Here is a 25,372-nt window from a genome sequence, read left to right on the forward strand (position 1 = left end):
ATTGATATTGCACGAATAAAGTTCCAAAATGTAATTTAATAGAAATGCAATATAATATACACTCACCTAAAGGATTATTAGGAACACCATACTAATACGGTGTTTGACCCCCTTTCGCCTTCAGAACTGCCTTAATTCTACGTGGCATTGATTCAACAAGGTGCTGAAAGCATTCTTTAGAAATGTTGGCCCATATTGATAGGATAGCATCTTGCAGTTGATGGAGATTTGTGGGATGCACATCCAGGGCACGAAGCTCCCGTTCCACCACATCCCAAAGATGTTCTATCGGGTTGAGATCTGGTGACTGTGGGGGCCATTCTAGTACAGTGAACTCATTGTCATGTTCAAGAAACCAATTTGAAATGATTCGAGCTTTGTGACATGGTGCATTATCCTGCTGGAAGTAGCCATTAGAGGATGGGTACATGGTGGTCATAAAGGGATGGACATGGTCAGAAACAATGCTCAGGTAGGCCGTGGCATTTAAACGATGCCCAATTGGCACTAAGGGGCCTAAAGTGTGCCAAGAAAACATCCCCCACACCATTACACCACCACCACCAGCCTGCACAGTGGTAACAAGGCATGATGGATCCATGTTCTCATTCTGTTTACGCCAAATTCTGACTCTACCATTTGAATGTCTCAACAGAAATCGAGACTCATCAGACCAGGCAACATTTTTCCAGTCTTCAACTGTCCAATTTTGGTGAGCTCGTGCAAATTGTAGCCTCTTTTTCCTATTTGTAGTGGAGATGAGTGGTACCCGGTGGGGTCTTCTGCTGTTGTAGCCCATCTGCCTCAAGGTTGTGCGTGTTGTGGCTTCACAAATGCTTTGCTGCATACCTCGGTTGTAACGAGTGGTTATTTCAGTCAAAGTTGCTCTTCTATCAGCTTGAATCAGTCGGCCCATTCTCCTCTGACCTCTAGCATCAACAAGGCATTTTCGCCCACAGGACTGCCGCATACTGGATGTTTTTCCCTTTTCACACCATTCTTTGTAAACCCTAGAAATGGTTGTGCGTGAAAATCCCAGTAACTGAGCAGATTGTGAAATACTCAGACCGGCCCGTCTGGCACCAACAACCATGCCACGCTCAAAATTGCTTAAATCACCTTTCTTTCCCATTCTGACATTCAGTTTGGAGTTCAGGAGATTGTCTTGACCAGGACCACACCCCTAAATGCATTGAAGCAACTGCCATGTGATTGGTTGATTAGATAATTGCATTAATGAGAAATTGAACAGGTGTTCCTAATAATCCTTTAGGTGAGTGTACATAAATATGTCATAAATACGTGTATAAAGACCTTACATAATGAAGCTTTATGTTTTTATTACCTTAGAATGAGCAATTTCTATCTACATACACCGCGGATCCCCTTAAATAGAATTCACCATGTTGTTTCTACAGTACAGTAGCCCTAAACGGACAAACTGCTCCACATATCGTGTTTTGGAAATTCATTATCTCCTTTGGCAAAGAAGCAAAAGCGTGATGACATCTAAGTCCTGTGTCAGCCACCGTGGTGCTAGGAGCCGTTGGTTGCAATTCACAACCTCACCACTAGAAGCCACTACATTTCATACACTAGATGTTGTTTTATCCGGTGCATTCACAAAACACTTTGTTACAAGTGGTGAATTCGTGGAAACTGAAAATGAACCCATGCGCTACAAAAGCTACAAGGAAGCTTCCAGAATCTACAGTAAGGCTGTGTCATAGTTCTGTCTGCTAAATACATTTTTCACTGAAAACCAGAACAAGACTTGAGAGAGTTATATGTCTAGTTTCATGTGATCTAGCCTTAGCTCAGCAGGTGTGTGAAAATCCTCTTGTAAAACTGCTGATCTTGAAACAACAGTTACTTTTTATAAAGTGAAGTTTCATATAAGTAGTCATGGGGAACTGATCCTTGCATAAGTTTCACTGGAAGTGGGTTTCTAGGCCTGTTTACGCATGCCATTATGAGCGAGAAGAATAACTCGGTTACCACACATGAAAAAATGATAGATTTCAGTTCTTTAGCGAATGGGAAAGTGAGAAGTGCAAACATAAACAGGCACACAGTGGATTAAATGTAAAATTCTTTTTAGTTTGCTTTCTTGATGATGAAGTCAACCAGTATCATTTAAGCAAACCAGCCTATCATGTTATAATACAAGGAAAAGAACAAAGAAATTAAACCTCAAAAGAATAAAATTACACACAGTTGTTTATTTTAGTATTTTTTGTGCTTGACAGCTCATTTCTTCTAAGAATCGCATGTGCCTGAAGCTGGTTTTCTCTACGGGGAAATCTGCGAACTATAGATGTGTTAAAGCGTTGTGGGTTCAAAAGTGAGGTTCATCAGACCAAAGTGTAAACGTGACGTGTTGAATAAATCTTCAGATATACCAGATGCATGCACATGAAGATTAGCAAATATGTCATTATATGTGACCTACACTGCAAAAAAATTGCTGTTAAAAAACTGGCAATTTCCAACAGTAAAAAACTGTTATTTCAATAGACAGTTTAATCCTGTATATTAACAGACCAAGGCCCATAGATTAATCCCTTTCTGTAAATTTGCAGCATTTAACTGTACACCCGTTGGTGCCTAAAAAAAACTGTACACCCGTCTTGTGCTGTGAAAAGCAGCATGTGGGGGTGGGGATTTTTAACACATCCCACTTTTTCAAAACAGCGCGGTAATCAAGATCACATCACAGCTCGTCTCTTCCCTGACAACAACAAATTCTAGGCCAAATCTGATTTAAATTTGGCCCTTCTGTCAACAGAATTAACAGAATTAGGCTCGCTTTTGGCGTGAGTCTGGTCAGCCAGAAGAAACAAAAAACCAAGCATTAATTTGGCTACATCCTGGCTTGAGTTAGGCTTGCCATAAAAAGAACGTAATTCGGTTAAGATCTGGGTCGGTTTTGGTTAGCCACAAAGTTAAAAGCAACAAAAACTGCCAATAATAATATCGTATAATATGATACTATTATTACTATCATGAAAACCCTTAGCAGACACATCAAAACCAATTTATATCAAATGAGGAATACAACAACTAATTTTAAGAAGGCCAATATTTATATGATATTATATTATATTATATAAAAATGTATATCATTAAAACGATCGTACATTCGTTTCTATCATCTAACTGTTTTCATCTTTTACAGTGTTGTTTGTAACTTATTTGTCTAATACATATTTGCACATCTGTAAACATACCTTTTGTCTTTAATTTCTCTTGTTTATTCATTCAGTTCGTTTATTGGTTTCTGTTATAAAATGTTTTATGCACTAAATCTTTTAAATTGTTTTAATTTGATCCTTAATATATGAATTTAGTGCTTAGTTTATTGTTGCTGTGTTTTTTGCATTGTGTTACTATTTACAGTATGTGTTGCTTTTAGTTTATTGTTTGACATTATTTGTTGCATAGTTTCCATTGTATTTTTATGTTTCTGTTGTATTGTGTGACTTTGTTTTTGTTGCTTTTTTCTGTTGTCTAAATGTTAGTGTGATTGTTTTTTGGCACCTCGTTTGACATTATATTTATTTTTGCTTCATTTGAGTCGATTTTATTGTCAGCATCAATTAAACACAATACTTGCATTTGCTTGGTTTCTGTGTTTTTTCCAATTATTCAATACATTATTATATATTGGGCCAGTTGTGGGTGAGTTAGATAGTTGTGGTGGCATTATGGCCCATTTCTGGGAGAAATAAGGTATGTATTTGCTATCTGGGCAGTAGAGTAAATATAAAATAACATAGTCATTACTGTGAAATTACAGTACAGCCGTAAAACTGAAAACTGTACAATTACGGTAAATCGCTGCCAGTACTTTACTGTGGAATTACAGCACAAATGTAAAATGAAAAACAGCTGCAAACCTGTAAAATTACAGTAAATGGCTGGAACCACTGCTGCCAGTACTTTACTGTGAAATTACAGTACAGCCGTAAAACAGAAAACTGTACTTAAACTNACCTGTAAAATTACAGTAAATGGCTGGAACCACTGCTGCCAGTACTTTACTGTGAAATTACAGTACAGCCGTAAAACAGAAAACTGTACTTAAACTGTACAATTGCGGTAAATAGCTGCCAGTACTTTACTGTGGAATTACAGCACAACTGTATGAAAAAACGGTTACAAATCCTGTAAAATTACAGTAAATGGCTGGAACCACTGCTGCCAGTACTTTACTGTAAATTTACGGGGAAATTGTTTACAGTGTAGTACGTGAAAACAGCAAAAATACTTTTTCTGGTTTTTCACATACTGGGTCACATACATACAGTATGTAATACACACTGTTCATATATATTTCAATTGTGTTGACTTCTAATTGAGCAATGCAATATTTTAGCAATGCCAACATCTACAGTAGTGCATTGGTATTTCCCAGCTATGCTTAGAATAAATAAAATGTGTCAATGGATTTATACTTTTACATTTGAGATTTTCCACTAGTTCTGTGTTTACGCTATTGTTCACGCAGCCACAGTTTGCACACTTTGAAGGTACTATTGTGCATAATTCTGATCATTTTGTGTCATTTTGTGCATATATGCACTTTTGGGCTCTGTTGTACATCCCACTTATAAGAAGTATTCATAGGAATGATATTACCATAGATGTGTTAATAATCAGACCAATAACTATTATACAAGTGAATATATGAAGATGACTTAATGATTTAATGACATAATCAGTATACTTAAGCATTGATTGAGTGTTGTTTGAACATATAAGTATATTTTTAATCGTTTTAACCAAGTATAGACCAGATTTCAGCAATATAAAATTCAGTGATGTCTTTGAGATCTGTTTAAGGCCTGACCTAGATAAAGTTCAAAAGGTTGAACATGTAGTTCACTTTGTGGCCTGAAAACTGGTACCAACAGGAAAACTTATTTTTAAAAACTAAGAAAAGGTCAACATTCCACTATTAGATACAACCCTTGTTGCCTAGAAAATAATAGTGGCAGACGAGAATGATTGGATAATAAAAAATAAAAGGTAAAGGGAATATCCTGATTGGTTTAGGAAAGCACCTCCTTTCCTAAGTTTCACTATAACTACAGGCAGGAAAACACTAAGTTTTCAGATGACTTGGGACATCTCCTTTGTTTGACCTGATCAAATAAAGTTAACTCCTTGACTCCTGAACCTTCTTTGTCTGAGAGATTTTTTGAACTTCAAGATCGACTTCTACCACATCAGTACGTACATAACCACAAATGAGAAAAAAAAACATGTTGCTATCTTTGAGTTGGGGAAATATCAGCTATGACGGAGGAGAGAAGCAAAACAGAGTAAGGGGAAGTTGCTGTGCTGATACATAGAGTTAACCACTCAACCACACATTCACATGAGAGACAAAGAGAGAGAGAGAAAGAGAAAGAGAGAGAGGGGGGACGACAGAGCGACATACAGTATTAGAAGAGTAACTGAACGCTGAGCTGGTTAAAGACTGTTACGATTATTTATTCATTATTATCAAGTATTTGGTTCTTTGGAGTATTGTGTGGGGAATGGGAGCTGGATTCGTTGTTGGATATGCTGCTTATACATTGATATAAATATGGATTTCACCTCATGGATTTGTGTGCTGGTCATGTGGACACAGATTGGGCTTTATGCAGCAGGTAAGAGAAAAATATGTGTAGAATACTGCAGTTATGTATTACTTATAACAAAATGTTATAAAGGGAATTTAATTTATTGTTTTTTTATTAAATATGCTGAATTTGAATGTCTGCAATGTTAGATTATTTTACCTTATACTCAATACATCCGCATTTGAAAAGTAGTAGACTTTATCTTATCTTTCTTGTGATTTTTAAAACCTTTCGGTTTTGAGTAGATTCTTTAAATATGATTTTTAATGAAAATATACCTTTTTTTTAACATGTATGATTTGGGGTAGATAGTAAAGGAAACAACCAATACGTGGGAACTCCAATATAATGTTAAAGAAAACATCACAAAAGGCATTTCTGTTGCCTAAAGCCACTTTCTTAAATGTATGGTAAAATGAACTTTTAACCCACCGCTGTCATTTGTGTTATTTACTTTCAAAGAACTTACTATTATTCTAATAATATTGATAAGGCAAATGGGAGTTTCAATGTAAAGGCAGTTTCGGTCAAAACAGTGACGTGATCAATGTAAATTCCAGGTTAATATTGGATGTCCCCTGTGAGCAGTGTTTCTGTATCAAACACCCCCAAATCTTACCGAGCAAAAAAGATTAGAAATCAGGTTTCACTCACAAATAATAATAAGTTTGTCTTTAATAAAACCAGTTAATTTGGATGATTTTATAAGCTACCGTGACAAGAAACTGTTATGTTATGTTATGTTATGGGCTGTCAAACGATTAATCGTCTCCAGAATAAAAGTTTGTGTTTACATAATATATGTATGTGTACTGTGCATATTAATTTGTATTTATAAACACACTGTCATACACATACCACATGTTTATATTTAAGAAAAAATAAAGATGTTTATATAATTTAAATAATTACAACTAAATAAATACATATTTCCTAAATATGTATACAGTATGTGTATGTGTTTATAAAGACAAAATGAATATGCAACGTACTACACAAACATATATTATGTAAACACAAAATTTCATTCTGGATGCAATTAATCGTGATTAATCGTTTTACATCCTTAATTATATTGTATTATATTATACTATATTATATTATATTATATTACATCTAAAATACTGTACAGAACAAACAACTAACATCTCAAATGGGAAGTGAAGAACATGCCTACATACACTGGGAAAGTTTGGAAATAATTCTTGTCATTTCTCTCTTGTCATAACAGGTGCAGATCAGAAAATAGAAGTAAACTATGAAATATGGGAAGGAAATGCAACTGTGTTCTGGGATCCCCCTGATGGAGCTCCTCCAAATGCCCTTTATCAAGTCCAGCAGTCAAAGTAAGCAGAAAAGGTTTCTTTCATCAAAACACATAATTCATCCATTTTTCATTTCTAAAGCTAAAGTATTTCTCTTCTCATTTCTTTGTTAGATATGTGCATACTGAATGGCACATCGTGCCAGACTGTAACATGACTAAAGAAACTACATGTTATCTCGGGAACCTTATATCCCTACCAGAAGAAGTAAAAGTAAAGGTTGGACTGTTTCAAGGCAATAGCAGCTTTTCCTGGTCGAGTAACCGAAGAATTCGTTTAGTGAACTGTAAGTTTTTGATGGACACAGAACCCAGTGTGATTTATTTCACCTTACAGTTGTCTTAACTTTTAATGTACTTTCATGTTTTAGTCAAATTGTTAGCTCCAGAGTTCCACCTGTCTTCCACCACTAAATCAGTGAAGGTTACGAATTTCAGGAAGCAGTTTCTGGCGAAGCTTTTTGACTTTGGCCCACGTTACACAGTCACTCTGTACCCCAAAGGAGATAGTCAGGTAGAGTTTTCATTTACACTCGGCCACATTACAGTAAATGTGTTTCTACTCTGTTCCCTAATGTGATGATATTGCAATTGAAAGTTTAAGTGAGTTTCGGTCAAATGACTGGTAAAATTAGTATTTGAGTGATTTATTATAACGGAAACTGATTCATTAATCTAAAACTACTGTATGTTTTCTTTAATTTAGGCTATAACACAAATTGAAGACGAGGATGAAGATGGTGAGGTTGAGTTTAGTTCATTACACTTCTTGCAGGAATATTGTGTCAATGTGACAGTGGAGATGGTATCCGCAGATGTTAGGAACTCCTCATTACAGCATTGCATATATACATCAGCAGGTATGTATAGATAATATTAATATTCTTGTATGTCATTAAAATTTTATTTGTGAGAGAAATGTTAACCATTGCATTTGGTTTCCTCTTGTTTGACAGACAGGTCACTGGTGATCTCCATAGTAACTCTTGGTGTAGTTGGAACTGTGTCATTCTTCATGTTTGCCATCTGTTTCTTCCTGAGGCGTCCTGGTAAAATGCCTGCAGCTCTGGTGAGTCATCCTGCTGATTTTTATATCAAAGCAGTTTCATCAAAACTAAAAGTATAGAAAGCCAGTTTCAGGGTTTATAAAAAGGAATAAAGTCAGATGGCTCAGGGTTTTGACGCCTCAGCGCTAACAGTGGCAGAAATATCGGTTCTCCTTTCGAGGAACAAATGCAGAAGGGGAAATGCTGGGGACTTTTTGATATCTTAATCTTACGTATGCATGTGCTCTAGCATGATCAGGACAAAGTTATAGGTTAAAGCTTACAGTTAAAGTCATACCGTGTCAAAACCACACAGGAATTTGTCAGGTTTAAAATAGCAAAACAACAGAGAAAGTCCAATAGACTAGACTAGGTGTTTAGAAACTTTTTGGTTGTTGAACATTAGTGGGACATGTCAATATTTAATATGGTAAACTGTACTAAAAATGCTGAGTGTGAATGCTTTTTTTGTGTGAGCGTGGTTACCACGACCCTTTGGTTAAACTTAAACACATTTGGAGGATGACTAAGAAAAGTGAAGCTGGTTCTGATGAAAGGTTTTAAAAGGCCATAATCTCAAATGGAAAGTTCATCCAAAAATGAAAAATGTTTTAATCATTTACTCACCATCATGTCATTTTAAACCTGTATGACTTTGTTTCTTCTGCAGAACACAAAAAAATATATTTTGAAAAATGTTGGTAACCGAACAACAACGGTATACCCATTCACTTCTATTGTACAGACACAAAACCAATGCAAGTCAATGGGTACCGCCACTGGTTACCAACAATCTTCCAAATATCTTCTTTTGTGTTCTGCGGAAGAAAGAAAGTCATACATGTTTGAAATGACAAGTGGGTGAATAAATGACGACAGAATTTAAAGTTTTTGGTGAACTATCACTTTAATACGTTGAATTGTGACAAAATGTTATGTTACCGTCCACCAGAAATCTGCTGTGAACGGATGGCACCCCATGAACATAGGATCCGTCCACATTGAGACCATCACTGACAAGGGGTGGCTGCTGATGAGCAACAAAACAGAAGAAAAGACTAATGCGCCTGACAATACAACATTATTCCCTGAGGAAGATAAAGAGAGGAGAGAGAGTACAGACAGCGGCGTGAGTGTCGGCCAGCAGGACTCGATAAAGCTCAGAGGATCGGATACGCAGACAGTAGAGGACGACAGCGGCTGTGGAAGCCTGACGGGATCTGAGGACGGTGGAAGAAGAAGCATGGAAGAACTTCCTTCTCTGGACGGAGGAATGAGCGGCGGCGAGCGCGGAGAGGACAGCGGTTTGGGAATGGGGAACCGGGATGGTTCCGACAGTCTCAAAGGGGCGGACAGCGGACTCCTTTGCGAGGTAGTGGTCGTCGGAGATGGATATCGGAGTCAGAGCCCTTCTGCGGATGAACAAGGGGAAATAACCGTACCTTGTGATGTAGACAGTAATATGGTGAGCCCGAGTGGTGGCTACAGGTCCGGTCATGTGACATGCTTGTGTTCAGACTTCGAAATGTGCATGTGGTGTAAAACTAGGAAGCTCGTAGCGACAGACTGTGCTTCAGCGTCTCATGAGAAAACCAATTGCACTTTTACAACGGAAAACAACGACAGACCTAGCTATCTGAAAAACTCTGAGAAGGAAGTGATTGTGTTAGACGAGTTGAATCCTCAGTCGGACTGTGAATCATCTGCTCTTTTGATTTCCTTTCCCTTATTTCATGGACAAAATCAGCAGTTGGACACTTCGCCTCTTACATTAGGAGATGTAGAACTGACATTCACGTGAGCAAATGTTTAATGTACGCGTAAGCAAGCAAAACGGATGTGGTATGGACATTATACATACCTGCTCTTCCTTGTTTCCTGCAACTTACATTCATACTGTAAGCAATGTTTACAGATACAGCAGAAAGATCTCTGGGGCATCGTTCGATGATTGCTGTACACATCGGGTCATTTTGTTAATGCCCTACCGGAGAAATTTGAGAATAACATTACACCAATGTTTCCCTGATAAAATGTGAGATATGACCTGAATGTGGCTGCTACAGCTTGAAAATGAGTAAACCAAAACTGTTGGTGGTTAAATCAAATGTCACTGCCAGCTTTCAACATCAGATCGTGATCTCAATCCCGCGTATCTCACCCACCAATAATTCAGTTGATTGTGTTTCGTTCTGGTGTTGATTTGATGCAGATTTGCACACACTTGTATTTTGCATTTGGTCTATTTATTTATTGACTTAAAGGGATATTTCACCCAAAAATGAAAAGTATGTCATCATTTACTCATCCTCTTGTCGTTTCAAAGCTGCATGACTTTCTTTCTTCTGCAGAACACAAAGAAGATATTTTGAAGAATGGTGGTAACCGAACAGCGGCGGCACCCATTGACTTGCATTGGTTTTGTGTCTATGCAAAAGAAATGATAGGGTACCGGCACTGTTTGGCTACCAACTTTCTTCAAAATATCTTCTTTTGTGTTTTGCAGACGAAAGAAAGTCATACAGGTTTAAAAATGAGATGAGGCAGAATTGATGACAGAATTAAAATTTTTGGGTTAATATGTTGAATTGTGTCATATGTGACAAAAATTATATTTTAATAAAAAAAACCAGATTTTGTACATTTTCTGTGTGCAAAATGTTTTCTGTGTTATCATCCAATACGTTTAAATTGTAATTTAAAGAATGGCAGGGACTTCACAAAACACACACACAAACATAATCAAATGAAGAATGTACTTCCTATTCTATAAAACATATGCAAATGAGACAGGAAAGACCTGCTCTTCCTCTTCGAAAACCCACAAGACCCTGTGAGAGTACACAGGTTGACATGACATGACATGCAACTTCCTTGGACGGCACATTAGAAGGACCTCATATGAACCCCTCAGTGCTTTTTAACAAACGTTATTTCAATATCAATAAAGATGAGCAACCCATGAGCGATTTTACACACTGAAAGTGTAGATGTAAATCTAGCCATCCAGATTTAGAACTTGCACAAATGTTTACGCAGTACTTCCATAGACTCAGAACATTATGTGACATTGAGTCGTTTGGCAAGAATGAGAGTGAAACTCGGCCACATCTTTGACCTCCATCTTCAGATAGAGAAGGAAACACACAGTACTTTTTTACCCATATCAACACAGAGTTTCCTGACTGAACACATCGACACAGTTATGAGGAGGGTTACGCAATGATGGTGGAAATGTACGGAGAAATGCGTGACGGAGATTCCGGGCTGTGCACTCCAAGATAAAGTACACAGTTATTGTGTCATTTTAGTTCTCAGTCATTGTATCTATTCATGACATTATATTTATTCAAAATGACTGACTGGTTTGAAGGTCCCGTGTATGAATTTAGTGGCATCTAGCACTGAGGTTGCGAACTGGAACGAACGGCTCAATCCACCCCTCCCTTTCAAAGCACTATGGTGGCTGACACGGGACAAAGATGTCGTCACGTTTTCACTTCTTTGCTGAAGAAGATAATGTATTTACGAAACACGCTCTGTAGAGCAGTTTGTCCATTTAGGGCTACTGTAGAAACAACATGGTGAATTCCATGTAAAGGGACCTGTGGTGTATGTAGGACTAGATAGAAATAGCTCATTTTCAGGTAATAAAAACACAACGCTTCATTATGCAAGGTCTTTGTACACCTCTGAAGACATAGATATGTCATAGTTATGAGTACAACTCTCCAGGTTTATATTCTACGCATGCATTTGTGCATTCCCATAGGAATTGAACCCATCACCTTGCTGTTGCACATCTGCATGTATTATATGTAATTACACAAGAATGAGAAAAATGTATTAAGTTAGTCATTTTGGATGACAGCAATGAGAATAAAGAGAGAAAATGTTACATAGATTAGATCTAAACAATCTACTGGGATTTTTTCAGCAGCAGATTTCTCAGGCATTTCAATATGTAAAGAAAAGATACCTACATCTTAGAAGAAAAGTGGAAAAAAAAGGCGTTTCTGCGGCCTGACTTGTCATTCCTCCCATGCAAACTGTAGCGCTATCTCATTCGTCATCATTCGCAGTGGTTTCCCAGCACCCCCGCAGATAGCGTTGCACAGACATTGAATGGAGAGATTTCAATCATACGTTATCATTTCAGGGTTTGTCCAAAACATAGATATGAAATAAAGTAAGGATGCACCTCCATGCTTTTATCAAGTTTTAGCATTAATACTAAGTCATCAGACAAACCAGCCATGACAGAACGCACACGCAGAGTGTAGATGCAACACTGTGAGGTCATTTCTGGAGAATGTTGTGACACAAACGGCTTGGCGCTCAGCTCATAAATGTGCCTGAGAGGATGTGGTGGGTAAAGCTTGTGATTGTGGTTTAGACGTGCCTCAATAGGTTTGTACATTTCTGTCTTGGGCTGAAAGAGGGTCTGTGTATCTTTTGGTCATTTGTTTTTCAGTTTGAACTTGAACAAACGGGAGAGAGTAACGGCGCCATCTTCGTATTTCGTTCATCCAAAAAAACGAAAAACGAGAATTCGACTTGATTTTTCGTTTTCAACTTCACGGATAAAAAACGAATAAACAACTTGACATGTGGGCGGTATGAAACGCCCCCTTCCGCTGATTGGCCAATCAAAGGTCAGTAAGCGACGTCTTCAGTTGTCGCTCGGTTCCGAATAAATAGTCTCCGCTGCTGTACAGTGGGGATTCTTAAAGTATGTTATATTGCTCTCAGTAAACAACCGTCCACAAACCGTACAGGGCAGATTGTTTTCTGGACTTTCTTCTGTGCAACCTAGCGCATTTGATATAAATCTTTATATCACAAATATTAATGTAGTTCGCATCAGCATCTTTCTAGCTCTCCATTATTAAATCTGCACGAGATACTGGACTAGAATACTAGACACTAGAAATCGATTTTTCAAGCTGTGTATTAGTTTTTTACCCCTGAAGTTAAAAATGAAAAATCATCGTTTTCTCACTCCCGTTTGTTCAATTTCAAACTGAAAAACAAATGACCAAAATATACACGGACCAAAGAGGTTCATAAGCCACGATAAATGTAACACTATTTTGTTACAAATTTACTTATATTTTAGGTTTTAAGTTATTTAGGAGGTTAAATAAAGATTTATGAATTATAGAATTTCACAACAGCGGGTTCTTCTCAAACTAAAATAAGGCCACACATCTCAGCTGTTACGTCATCAGGTGCCATTAAAAGCCATCTCAATTTGTAATATCCTGTAATATCCAGGCAGCGTTTGTTTCATGTCTTTCACTTAGCCTCTTTTAAAGGATGCAGAAGTGTTTCATTCACGTCCCCCAATCACCAACAATCTATGGCACACATTCCAAAAACATTGTGGGGAAACATCACTAGCTCACTCAATTTCGGGAATTAAAATCTTTGTTGTTGTTGTAAACAAATCAAATATTGTAGTGCTAAACTACCCATGATGCAGGAGTCGTACACGGACAACTGTTTTGTTTCGACCTGCCGTTTTTAATCTGAAGACAAACACAAATTACATTGTGGAGCTTCGTCTTTAGTCAACCATTCTTAAAAGAGCTTCGTTCTTAAAGGTCCAGTGTGTGAAATTTAGCGGCTCACACAGAACTAAGATGTCATCATGTTTTCTCTACTTTGGCGAAGGAGATAACGTATTTACGAAGTGTGCTCTGTAGAGCAGTTTGTCCGTTTAGGGCTACTGTAAACAACATGGAGAATTCCATGTAAGGGGAATTGCGGCATATGTAGATAGAAATAGCTCATTCTAAGGTAATAAAAACATTATGTAAGGTTTTTATACACCTCTGAAGACATAGTTATGTATATTATATTGCATCTCTGTCAATATATCCTCCATAAAATTACAAATAGCACCTTTAAGTCTGCAGTACACTTTTCCACTGCAAAGACCCTTTTGTGCAACAGAAAGGTTCAGTCGATGCAAACGTTTATTTAATAAACAATACAACCTGAAAATAACCTTTTAGCAACCTTTAAAAATGCATTTCTTTGCAAATGTAGCAGCTTGCCAACCGGACATCAAAAGGGATCTGAAATTAAAAGCACAGTGGTGCCAATTTTTGGGGTGCTTCCATCTAAGCCCGCTGTTCAGGGCAAAGCATTCAGAAAGTATCTTTCTCATGTTCCTACAGATTTCCAGCAAGATCATGTTGGAATTTTTTTTTTATCATCAATAAAATATGACCGAATTTTCTATATACTGGTAATGCAAGTCACTGTGACGTGCAAATAAGTGTGCTCAACCCTGGCACACATATGTGGGTATGAGTCAAACTGTTAATAATCCGGGGGAGAGTGGGTTTCTGCGGTTGAGGGAAACAGGCTGGTGATCCTGTTAGCTGTTGTCTGTCTGTACAGACCACGTCCATACGCTTTGTGTCTGTGTGTCAACTCAGGAAACAACTAACCGGGTGCTAGAGATGGTCGCGTGAGATGTTTAACAGCTAATAAAAATCAGTTTGGTTTGTGGTTTAGTAGTGCGCATTCTCATGAATTGATTCTAATGGAAAACAAGACAGACACCAGAAGACACAAACAGCACATAAATCTAAAGTCTTTGTCATATTCTCCATTTTTAAACAACAATATGTGGCCAGTATAATCAACAAGGTCTACCTGAAATGTACAATGCCAATAGTTTTTAATGACCAGTCACTAAAATTAATAGAAAATTATATATATGTTGTACATTATGTCTCAATTTACACAACCAGTCAATAGTTCAGACACTTCTCCTTGATCTAAAAAATCTTTTGACCTTAAATTGTGGTTACATCAGTTTTGTAGACAAAGATATGCATTTTGCAAAATAATTGCTTTTTAAGGTATGGTGGCTGGAAGAACAACCAACACTGTAAAAAAGAGCTAAAAATAGGATTTTTGGCAGCTGGGGTTCTAGAAATAAACTGTGAAATAACAGTTTTCCTGTAAGATTTCATGTTTTCCCGGTTTTTCTTGTAAATTTGCAGTCTTTTCTGTAATTTTACATTTTTTTACCGTATTTTCATAAATAAACAGTAAAAAAAAAAACGCTGTAAAAATCAACACATTTCTGACAGCTCGGGCGCCAGAAATAAACTGTAAAATAACATTTTTTATTATTATGTTTTCCCATATTTCATGTACATTTTCGATGTTTTTTTACTGTATTTAAAAATACATGTAAAATCTGTAAAACAAATAGTAAAATTACATAAAATTACAGTTTTTTACATTATACATGAAAAATTCTTTAAAACGTTTTTACAGTGTAGCATTCATAGCAACTACTTGAGAGAATGGCCAAATTAAATATATTTTTTAAACTTTTTATGTTGTATTCCAACTTGAAAATATATATATTGCATAGGTAATTTACTGTAAACACAACACACTCCCTCCACACTTATACTACACAATAACAGACCAAAGTTGTGTAATTGTGAGTCCATTTACATGTACTTGACACCTTTTGATCTGAAATCGTGGTTTCATTTCAGTCACTTAACAGGAAATTGATCACTTGTAAACACTTCCTCATATCTGACCAATAAGAAATCACCATGGAGATTATGTGCTCTGGAACCACAGTGTATTTAGATTTCTTTTCATCGATGTCTGATGACCTTTAAAGTTCTTTTATGAGAAACAGGCTTGAGAAAATGTCTTTTCTGTACATCTGCGGTGAATTTGAAAACAGTGAAAAACAGGATAAAAGTACCTTTCAGAAAACAAGAGAAGCCATCTCGGTAACCATAGCAGTGTGTGCTGCTCTTCCCAGACTGTGAGAAAGTGATCTATAGCTCAGCACGGTTATGAATCATACCACGTCTCTGCAATTCTCACTTTTACCTTTCGGTGTGATTCACACATTTCAGAGAAGTTAAATAAAGAAAATAAGTAAACTGACAGGTGCTTTCACGTTAGCACGAACAGAAATAGAGTTAGAAGTGTTCTAAAGAAAGATTAAATGGGCTTTCAGGTTGTATTTACACTATTTACAGTAATGGAGGAATGATTGACGCAACGGCTGCACAGAGTGCTTGCCGTTATTTCTTGTCAACGATGCTGCTAATTGAGAATGGAGGTTTCTTCACATTCACTTTCCTGTAGAGGGACATACACAAAAAATAAAAATACCAAACATAACATGTGTGGACAATATTGGGTCTAGCTTTCCATTTTACTTTACAGATACAAAGCTTACAGGGACAGTTCACCCGAAAAAAAAAAAATCTGTCATCATTTACTCACCCTCGAGTTTAAACATGTATAAATATATTTGTTTGGTTGAACACAAAGAAATATATTTGGAAGAATGCTTGTAACTAAACACTTATTTACCACCATAGTAGGAAAAATGACAATGGTAGTCAAAAGTGACCCCAGAACTGTTTGCTGTCCTACACTCTTTTAAATATCTTATTTTGTGTTCAATTGAACAACAAAAAAAATTAAGTAATTTTTACTACTGTGGTAGTCGATGGGGTCCAAGAACTGTTTGGCATTCATCCAAAAATATTTCTCCGTGTTCATCAGAACAAATATATTTATACAGATTTGGAAACAACACAAGGAGGAGTAAATGATGACAGAAATTTTCATTTTTGGTGTAACCAAATGTGTAACCAAACTTTGATGTAACAGCATTATGGATTAATGACATCACCATGAAATATAAATGACAATATGACAAATGCTGTATGTCCAAATGGATCACAATGTTGCCCAATGAATGCCTTACAGTATGTTACAAATTTACATCATTTTATTCAAAGCACGCAGTAGCCTGAAAAAACAATTGATTCCAGTTTACTTACTTCAAAATTTTGTCTTTTATCGAAGGGTCTGTCAAGAGAAAATGGGAGAACAACATGATTTTCCTCATTGTTTACAAAACAATACAATAAACGCAAGTGTCTGTTATACAGTAGGTCAAGAAAATGTACTGATGCTGGTAGGTTACTCACTTTTTAGTTTAAGTTTTTTGCAGCAATCAAGTTTTTTGCAACAGATCTGCACCAAACAGATCAGTAGGAACAGCCCTAAAATGGAGAACGCTACGGCTATCCCGATCAACACTGATGTAGCTCTGTCATCTAAAAGAGTTCAGCACAATACTTTAGATTAACACATCCAATGTTATATACTATACCTCAATATTTAAAGTGGAAATGAACCAACCAGTCAAGTTAACATTGTTTATTAAATAGGTTTCCACTTCAATCAAAAATGATATAGTAAACCAGATTAGTGTGACCTTTTAAAAGAAAAAAGGATGCCTTTTATAGGTTTTGTAGCAAGGGGGCCGCCATCTTGCAGTACCACTTGACGGTGACGTCACCGGGTTGGTTGGCTTCCCCGAGTTCATTAAATACAGGACAGTGGAGGACATATAGGGAAAGATAACAGTTGAGACCGTGAAACATGGAAACTGTAAAGCCACGGGATTATCAGAGGAAATATTTACAGTTATAAAATGAGAAATTAATAAAAATTGAAAAGGGGTGTGTCTTTTATAGAAGTTTACCAACATAGACATATTTGAATAAAAGCATGATTAATTATTAAGCATATTAATTTCTCGTTTTCTAACTGTAAATATTTCCTCTGATAATCCCGTGGCTTTACAGTTTCCATGTTCTCTTTCAGAAAGTGCTGGGACCCCCTCCCGGCTCGAGGAAACAACTCCAGCTCCAGCTTGCGCGAAGTACGTGAGGCACTACTGGAGCGACCCGCTGAACCTCAAACATGGTCTCGCGGGTCTGGAGGCGAAAGACATGGATCGCCAGGCATCTCAACCCTGTCCAGGGCGGGCTGCTCGTCCCCCCGAAGCCGATCTTGCCTGGCAAAATGGACCATTTTTCTGCCTCCGTTCATCAAGCCACTTATAAATCCTCGACCTTGGCTGTCAGGGTTCTTAATGTTTTGTCCCTGCTTTCCGCTTACCAGGTGGACATTTTGGAGGATTTGGGGCAGCAGTAGGACAAAGGATCCCCCTCGCCAACGTTGTGGAAGGAGATCCTTACGGTCAACGACCTCATCCTCCGCAATGCTCATCAGGCTGTCCAAGCTTGCGGGCACTTCAGTGGACGCTGTGTTCTTTCCCCCCACGTTCAGGGGGTTGGTTGCGAGGAAGTGTGCTCAAGCAGTGTCACCACACAGCACACACATCGTTCCCCTCACCCAACTAATAAAGGCTTCGGCCCCGGTGTTCCCCAACACAAAACACACAAAAAACACAATGAAACAAACAAATCTAATGAATTAGTCTCAGGGAGAGTACGTTTCTCTGCAGAGAGAAAACCTCTTTCTAAATCCACGCATGTCGCCCCTAGTCTGTCCGCCATTGCATCGCAAAAGAGCCAACGTATGCGAGGATTCTGGAGTGGGTGATGCGAACAATTATTAATTCACACGGAGGAGAGCTCTGCTCACATTCTGAAAGAAGAAATCTCTTCTCTCTTAATGAAGGGAGCGATTCAGGTGGTGCCTCCCAGCCTGATAAATCAAGGGTTTTATTCCCGTTATTTCCTGGTCCCAAAGAAGGATGGCTCTCTCCGCCCCATCTTGGACCTCCAAGTGTTGAACAAACATTTGAAGAAATACAATTTCAGAATGTTAACCCACAGCACTCTGGCCTGTGCCATAAAATAGAACGACCGCCACACAGGAAGTTTCTTCATTTCGCCTATCTAGCATGTGTTACGAATTCACTGTTCTTCCTTTCGGGCTCTCACTCAGCCCTCGGACTTTTTGTCTGTGTTCGGAGGCAGGCTTGGCTCCCCTAAGAATGTCATGTCAGCGGATTTTGACATACATGGATGATTGGCTCATCGTGGCCGAATCGGAAGAGAAAGTGCTGTGGGACACCTGCAGTGTGCTTACACACATCACATCTCTCGGGATCAGGGTGAATGTAAAGAAAAGCAAGTTTACACCCAGTCAGAGTGTGATTTTCCTGGTCTTGGAGTTTAGCTCGGTCTCCATGCGAGCACGTCTCTCCCAGGAGTACGTTCTCTCTTTAATGAGCTGTGTATCGCAGTTCAGAGATGGGGCGAGAGTGCAATATCGCACATGCCTCAGATTGCAGGGTCTTATGGCTTGAGCTATCCAGGTTTTGCCTCTGGGACTCGTGAGAATGAGAGCATTCATGAAATGGGTTTTGTTACTACATTTCAGCCCGATACGCGATCTCGGCCGCTCTGTAGCAGTGATGCGCATCCTGAACAGAGGTGCGGACCCTCTATCGAGGGGGAACCCACTTTACGGAGATTGGCGCCTCCACCCTCAGATAGTGGGCATGATATGGAGGAGATTCGGTCGGGCAACCGTAGATCTATTCGCCTCGCGTGAAAACTATCATTGTCCTATGTTCTTCTCGCTAAAGGACTTGGACGCGCCCCTCGGGGTGGACGCACTGGCCCACCCATGGCCCAAGGTGCTGCTGTATGCTTTTCCTCCTCTGTGCCTGATAATTCCCTCACTGGCCAGAGTGAGAGAGAAGGGCCTGTCACTCCTTCTAATAGCTCCCAGGTGGCCCAAAGCACCATGGCTGGCAGAGATAATCCCTCTGTTATATGCCCAGCCGTGGCGCCTCCCCCTCTGCACAGACCTATTGTCTCAGGTGAACGGGGAGATTTATCACCCACACCCGGACAGGGTGGCTCTCTGGGCCTGGCCTGTGAGAGGACAAACTTAAACGCACTTGGGCTTCACCCGCGTGTGGTTGCTACTATACAAAATGCCAGGGCCATATCTACACAGTCCTTATATGGTTGTAAGTGGTAAGTGTTTGAAGGGTGGTGTGATGGGCGCGGTCTCACATCATATCAGTGCTCAGTTCCTGATATTTTGTTATTTCTTACAGGACCTTATGGATAAAGGCAGGTCTTTTTCCACAATTAAGATTTACCTGGCAGCTATTTCTGCCTGTCATGTGAGTTTTGAGGGCTCAACAGTCGGGCAGAATCCTTTAATCCGCAGATTTATGAAGGGTGACCCTTGCTCCTTGCCAGTCATCAGGAGAACCGTCCCTGAATGGGACCTCTCCTTGGTGCTGGAGGCCTTGTCTCAATATCCTTTTGAGTCCCTGGGAGGTATTTCCTTGAAGCTGTTGTCCTTCAACAGCTTTGCTCTTCGCGTTGGCATCAGCTAAACGTGACAGTGAGCTACATGCACTCTCAGTACATTCTTCGTGCACTATATTCTCTCTGAGTGGAGAGAAGGTTTTTCTTAAGTCTAACCCGGCTTTTATGCCTAAGTGTTTCCCTGCGTTCACTTTGGAGGTGTTGGAGCTGTCCGCTTTTCACCCTCCACCTTTTTCCTCTGCAGAGGATCAGAGGCTGAATGCTATGTGTCCTGTTCGTGCATTACACGCATATATGTCCAGGACCAGTGTTTTCCAGAAAAGCGATCAGCTCTTTATTTCATGGGCGCCCCCTCACAAGGGGAGTCCCATATATAAGCAGCGCCTCTCACATTGGCTTGTGAACGCTATAGCCTTGGCATATGAATCAAAGGGAGTGCTGCCCCCAGGAGCCATCAGAGCTCATTCCACGAGAGGCTTAGCTGCCTCTTGGGCTTTGTTCAGGGGAGTATCACTGCAGGACATCTGCTCTGCTGCCAGCTGGGCTTCTCCCATACATTTGTGCGTTACTACCGATTGGATGTCACCAAAACCTCGGTAGCACATTCTGTTTTAGGAGTGGGGTCTTCATAGCTCCCTCTTCTTATATCCCTTTACCTTCTGTTTACACATTGTTGTAGTAACGAAGGTTGAACGGGCCAGTGGGCCATGCACTTTCATGTCACCAAGCATGCATTCACATTCCTGTCTGGGTGTTATATATGTGTTGCTGGGTTAATTACATGTGTGTGCCTCATACATGTTGCCTGTCCTGCATGTGCACAGAGGCTATGTGTCTGCGTTAAGGGTTGCCAGGTGCATGATTATGGGATGCATCAAGCACCGCCCCCTTGGGGGTGACCGTCCTTTTTTCTGGCTTTCAGAACTTCACTGTGAGTGTATTGGGCAATCGGGGAGCTGTCCATGTCTCTCCCATAGGTGGATCTCAAACACGAAATGATGAAAGAGAACAATAGGTTACTTTCGTAAACACGGTTCTCTGAAACATTGAGTGGAGAGATCCACCAGCTTTGCCCCGCTTGCTGCACAAGAAGCGAATATACTTACTGAAGAACAGCAGCGCAGGCAGACCTTATATGCTCTCAGGTAAGGGGGTGGGGCCTTACCTGGCGTTGGCTGCACGCTTCTGTCTGTCTAGCCGTTCCCATAGGTGGATCTCTCCACTCGACTTACTTACGAAAGTAACCTATTGTTTCATGGTCTCAACTGTTATCTTTCCCTATATGTCCTCCACTGTCCTGTATTTAACAGTGTCTCTCCCATTGTGTCTGATGAACTCGGGGAAGCCAACCAACCTGGTGACGTCACCGTCAGCGGTACTGCACGATGGCGGTGCCCTTGCTACAAAACCTATACAAAGGTATCCTTTTTTTTTAAACGGTCACACTAATCTGGTTTACTATATCATTTTTGATTGAAGTGGAAACCAATTTAATAAATAATTAGATTAGATTCAACTTTATTGTCATTGCACATGTACAAGGCAACAAAATGTGACCTCTGCATTTAACCCATCCAGAGAGTAGTGAACACACGCACAGCAAGTGGTGAACACACGTACCCCCGGAGCAGTGGGCAGCTATCACTGCAGCGCCCAGGGAGCAAGTAGGGGTAAGGTGCCTTGCTCAAGGGCACCTCAGTTGTTACCCGCCGACCCTGGGGATCAAACCAGCAACCTTCTGGTCACGAGTCCAACTCTCTAACCATTAGGCCACAACTGCCCAAATAATGTTAACTTGACAATTCATTTCCACTTTAAAGCTATAAGAATACAAAAATGATACCAATGTCTTGTAAACTGGCACTCTAACTCAGGTATTATTTGCCAAAATGGATCTATAAGTATCTTTACACGTTCAGGGGCTTGGTCTGTGCCTGCAAAAAATTCTGGGTAACGCTGCAATTCGGCATAAAATAAGGACTAAATTATGCAGCTCTGACCCATCTTAACCATGACTAACTATCAATCCTGCATTGGTTCTGTGTAAATCAACTGCATAATTAAAACATCCTTCAACTTTGTTGTTATCAAAATAGAGCTGATATTTCAAAATCATATTTCATATAGTTTCATGTTGAAACATCAGTCTCATAACATTATTTTGCAGTGGCAATTCATGTTGCATATTGCACCTCTGAGAAGAATTTGTGTAAATACAACAAAATGCCACTTCAGGTCCATCTTTGTGCCACTTTTGTAGCGTAAATATGGCTCAAGTTTAACTTTATTTTTTTCTGACACCAAAACTGGAATTATTCCTCCATTTCACTACATTTTGCTATAGATGGTTTCAAAATGACAACATAAACAAACGTTACTGTGCATGCGCACATTCATGGACTGCCCTTAACTTCCGGTACACATTCGCAAACAATAGAGTGCCTGTAGATTATTCCTGAAAACAAGCAAAAGAAACCGAGAAGAACGGTTCCTTGGCTAAACTTGCCTCTCCGGTATTTTGAATTTAGACTGCGATACCAAGCTCAAACCGCTAGATGTCAGTGTACCATACGGTTTGTTTAAATGCGACCAAACTACAGGACCCATTCAACAAATTGTTTATTTAATGAAATAACATATACAACAAAATTCAACAATTCATTTATTTAATACACTTATTAAACAACACAATAATAATATAAATTAAATTAAATATAAATAGTTATATTATTAGACACTAGCCAAACACAAACCGGAACTTAACTGCAGTCCAGTCATAAAACGGTCTATAGCAAAATATTGATTACAGGCTAAATACCAAATTACATAGGTTTTAATGAAGTCAAATAGATATGGCTATTATGTTTCTGCCACATTACAATTTACTGATGCAACGTTCGCAGTTGCAGTCTTAAAATGTATTAAAATAAAATATTTCCACTCGTTTTACTAAGTCTGACAAAGCACTAATGGTTTCGTTTGTTGGAAACTCATGAATTCCTCAATCTTATGACGTAAACAGGTCCATTGTTTTCTTTGCTACATATGCTAGCATCTTAGCTTTACATGGGGCTTGTTATACAACATTGATGTTGTTTAAGTCAATTAAATACAAAATATGTGTTGACACAATAAGGACAAAGTGCCTGACACTATGCAAATACAAAAAGTAGAAATTTATTTTAAGAAATAAAGCAACATACTAATATAGTGCACCAAACGCTAAACCTTGAACGTTTTTGAAGATGTTAAGATTAAAAGAGCTTTCTTGTAAACAGCTATAGCCACTTTCTTACCCATGATGCCCTTCTTCAGAAATGTACAGCTGGATTTTCTTAGATGAAGTGTAATCAAGCTTTTATTAATTTGTGCTAAAATACTTTTCTTGAGACGATGATATTGTGTTTCTATGCCACTGACTCACTTCTATAGCTTTCTGTAAATCTGTGGACTGGGGACAGAGGACGTTTTTTTTTCAAACTGGTCTATCTTCATTCCCTTGCATTCTTATTTTTTGGCAAGACTTCCCTGTCAAAAAATCCAGCTGGGTTAGGTATGTTTTGATGGAGGTTTGACCATCTTAAACCAGCTAGGACCAGCACATGACCAAGCTAAGGACCATCTTAAACCAGCACATAACCAGCTTAAACCAGCACATGACCATCTTAAACCAGCGCAAACCAGCATAAAAACATACCAAACCAGCATATGCTGGTTTTTTTCAACAGGGTTGGCCCACCCTCTTTTTGTAGTGTTTATTTAAATGCTTTTCTCACCTTTCTATATTATCACTGTTTTATAGTTTGATCACATATTTAGATTATACACTATATATTGGCTATACAGCTTATATTAGTGTTGGGGGGTCATGCCCTGAAAAGGGGGATTGCATAAATATATAGGATACATTTTCAAAATGAAATAAACTTTCTGGTAAATGTGAATTATTTGAAATCAGTCCACCTACAGTGGATTGTTTAATGTCACTTGTTTTGCTATGAATCATTTGCTAGTAGTAGGCAGGCCTGTAGCAGTTTGTAGAACTGAAGCAGTTGAAAACACTGATGTGTTGTGCCCTCTGGTGTTCAACTGAGTTATTTACAGCATTACACCATTTAGCTCATTATTTCTTAGGGTAGGTTTATCTTTAGGCATCTACAGTATTTGCTTGCCTTTAAATAACGCAGTATCAAAGTGAAACAGAATTTAAAATGATAGACATGAACTGGATGAAAACTGTATTAAAGGATGCTGCTCATACCACACACACTGAAATATAGAAGGACCTCAGGTGAATTTACAGATCAGACCTACATATGTTTTCTTCACTAAAGTGTAGTAGGTCAAATGTGGTGTGTGGAGGAAGATCAATAAAGGACGAGGTGTCTGTTTATTAAGGAAGGATATTCCCATGATGGGACTTCCCCTCGTGCACCTGTTTCTGTTTGTTTACATACAGTACTGTGTAGATTTCACGAAAAAAAGAAGGCGTTGGACACACAAGCAGGTGCGTGGATGTAACGTTCAGTGCAAATTCTGAGAATGTTTTGAACACACAGACAAGAAGTCAAAAACCACAAGCTGTCACGTGCCACTCATGGGGATTTTTCTCTTAAAACCTGTTTAAAATGCTCAAACGAAATAAAGGGAGGATGAGAGAGGCATTATAGAATAAATACTGCTAAACTGACATATATTAGAAGGCATGTAATTGATCTTGTGTTTTCGGAAAACATAACATTACTTCAGGACATAGATTAAGTTTGAGCATTAGTGTCACACCTCAGGCTGCTACTTCTGACTCCAACCATACCCTGATCGCACACATACATCTGGTTTACGTCTATTTGACGTCTGCATTTACATCTGCAAGACATCTACAATACATAGTTTGCTCATCTGCAATACGTCTCAGAGATGTCTGCTGTCAGACGTCATATAGACATCTAGAAGATGTCTGTAAGATGTGTATGATTTAGAATGGATGTAAAGCTGCTCTTTCTAAGATGTTTAGCAGATGTTTTTACGCAGCAGATCTCCAGATCTTTAGCAGATGTATTACAGACGTTCAAACGTCTCTGAGACGTATTGCAGATGAGCAAACTATGTATTGCAGATGTCTTGCGGATGTAAATGCAGACGTCAAATAGACGTAAACCAGATGGATTGTGCTATCTGGGTATGAGGGCGCACTCTCCTAAATTTTGACAGTCACACCTGCATCCTGTTTGAACATTATAAGATGTG

At 38.9% G+C, this 25,372-nt stretch overlaps 1 protein-coding gene and 1 long non-coding RNA gene across 3 annotated transcripts; one reads left to right on the top strand and one right to left on the bottom strand.

Annotated features, from left to right (window-relative positions):
- The first annotated feature begins 5,141 nt into the window (after positions 1-5,141).
- On the top strand, positions 5,142-10,637 carry il10ra (interleukin 10 receptor, alpha). Its single transcript, XM_057351088.1, has 7 exons — positions 5,142-5,660; positions 6,865-6,979; positions 7,072-7,244; positions 7,329-7,471; positions 7,664-7,817; positions 7,914-8,026; positions 8,956-10,637. The coding sequence occupies exons 1-7, from the start codon at positions 5,597-5,599 to the stop codon at positions 9,802-9,804; spliced, it is 1,611 nt and encodes a 536-aa protein (XP_057207071.1). The 5' UTR covers positions 5,142-5,596; the 3' UTR covers positions 9,805-10,637.
- Positions 10,638-14,759: 4,122 nt separating this feature from the next.
- LOC130564974 (uncharacterized) lies at positions 14,760-23,564 on the bottom strand. 2 transcript variants are annotated; one of them, XR_008964316.1, is made up of 4 exons: positions 17,296-18,736; positions 17,006-17,134; positions 16,856-16,883; positions 14,760-16,142 (listed from the first exon to the last, which is right to left on the bottom strand). It is a non-coding gene; the product is annotated as an uncharacterized LOC130564974 (long non-coding RNA). The 2 variants fall into 2 exon arrangements; XR_008964315.1 differs by lacking the exon at positions 17,296-18,736 and adding an exon at positions 23,422-23,564 and having other exon boundaries at positions 14,761-16,142.
- Between the last annotated feature and the right edge of the window lie 1,808 nt (positions 23,565-25,372).

This window comes from Triplophysa rosa, linkage group LG14 (assembly GCF_024868665.1).
Source record: "Triplophysa rosa linkage group LG14, Trosa_1v2, whole genome shotgun sequence".
Taxonomy (NCBI): domain Eukaryota; kingdom Metazoa; phylum Chordata; class Actinopteri; order Cypriniformes; family Nemacheilidae; genus Triplophysa; species Triplophysa rosa.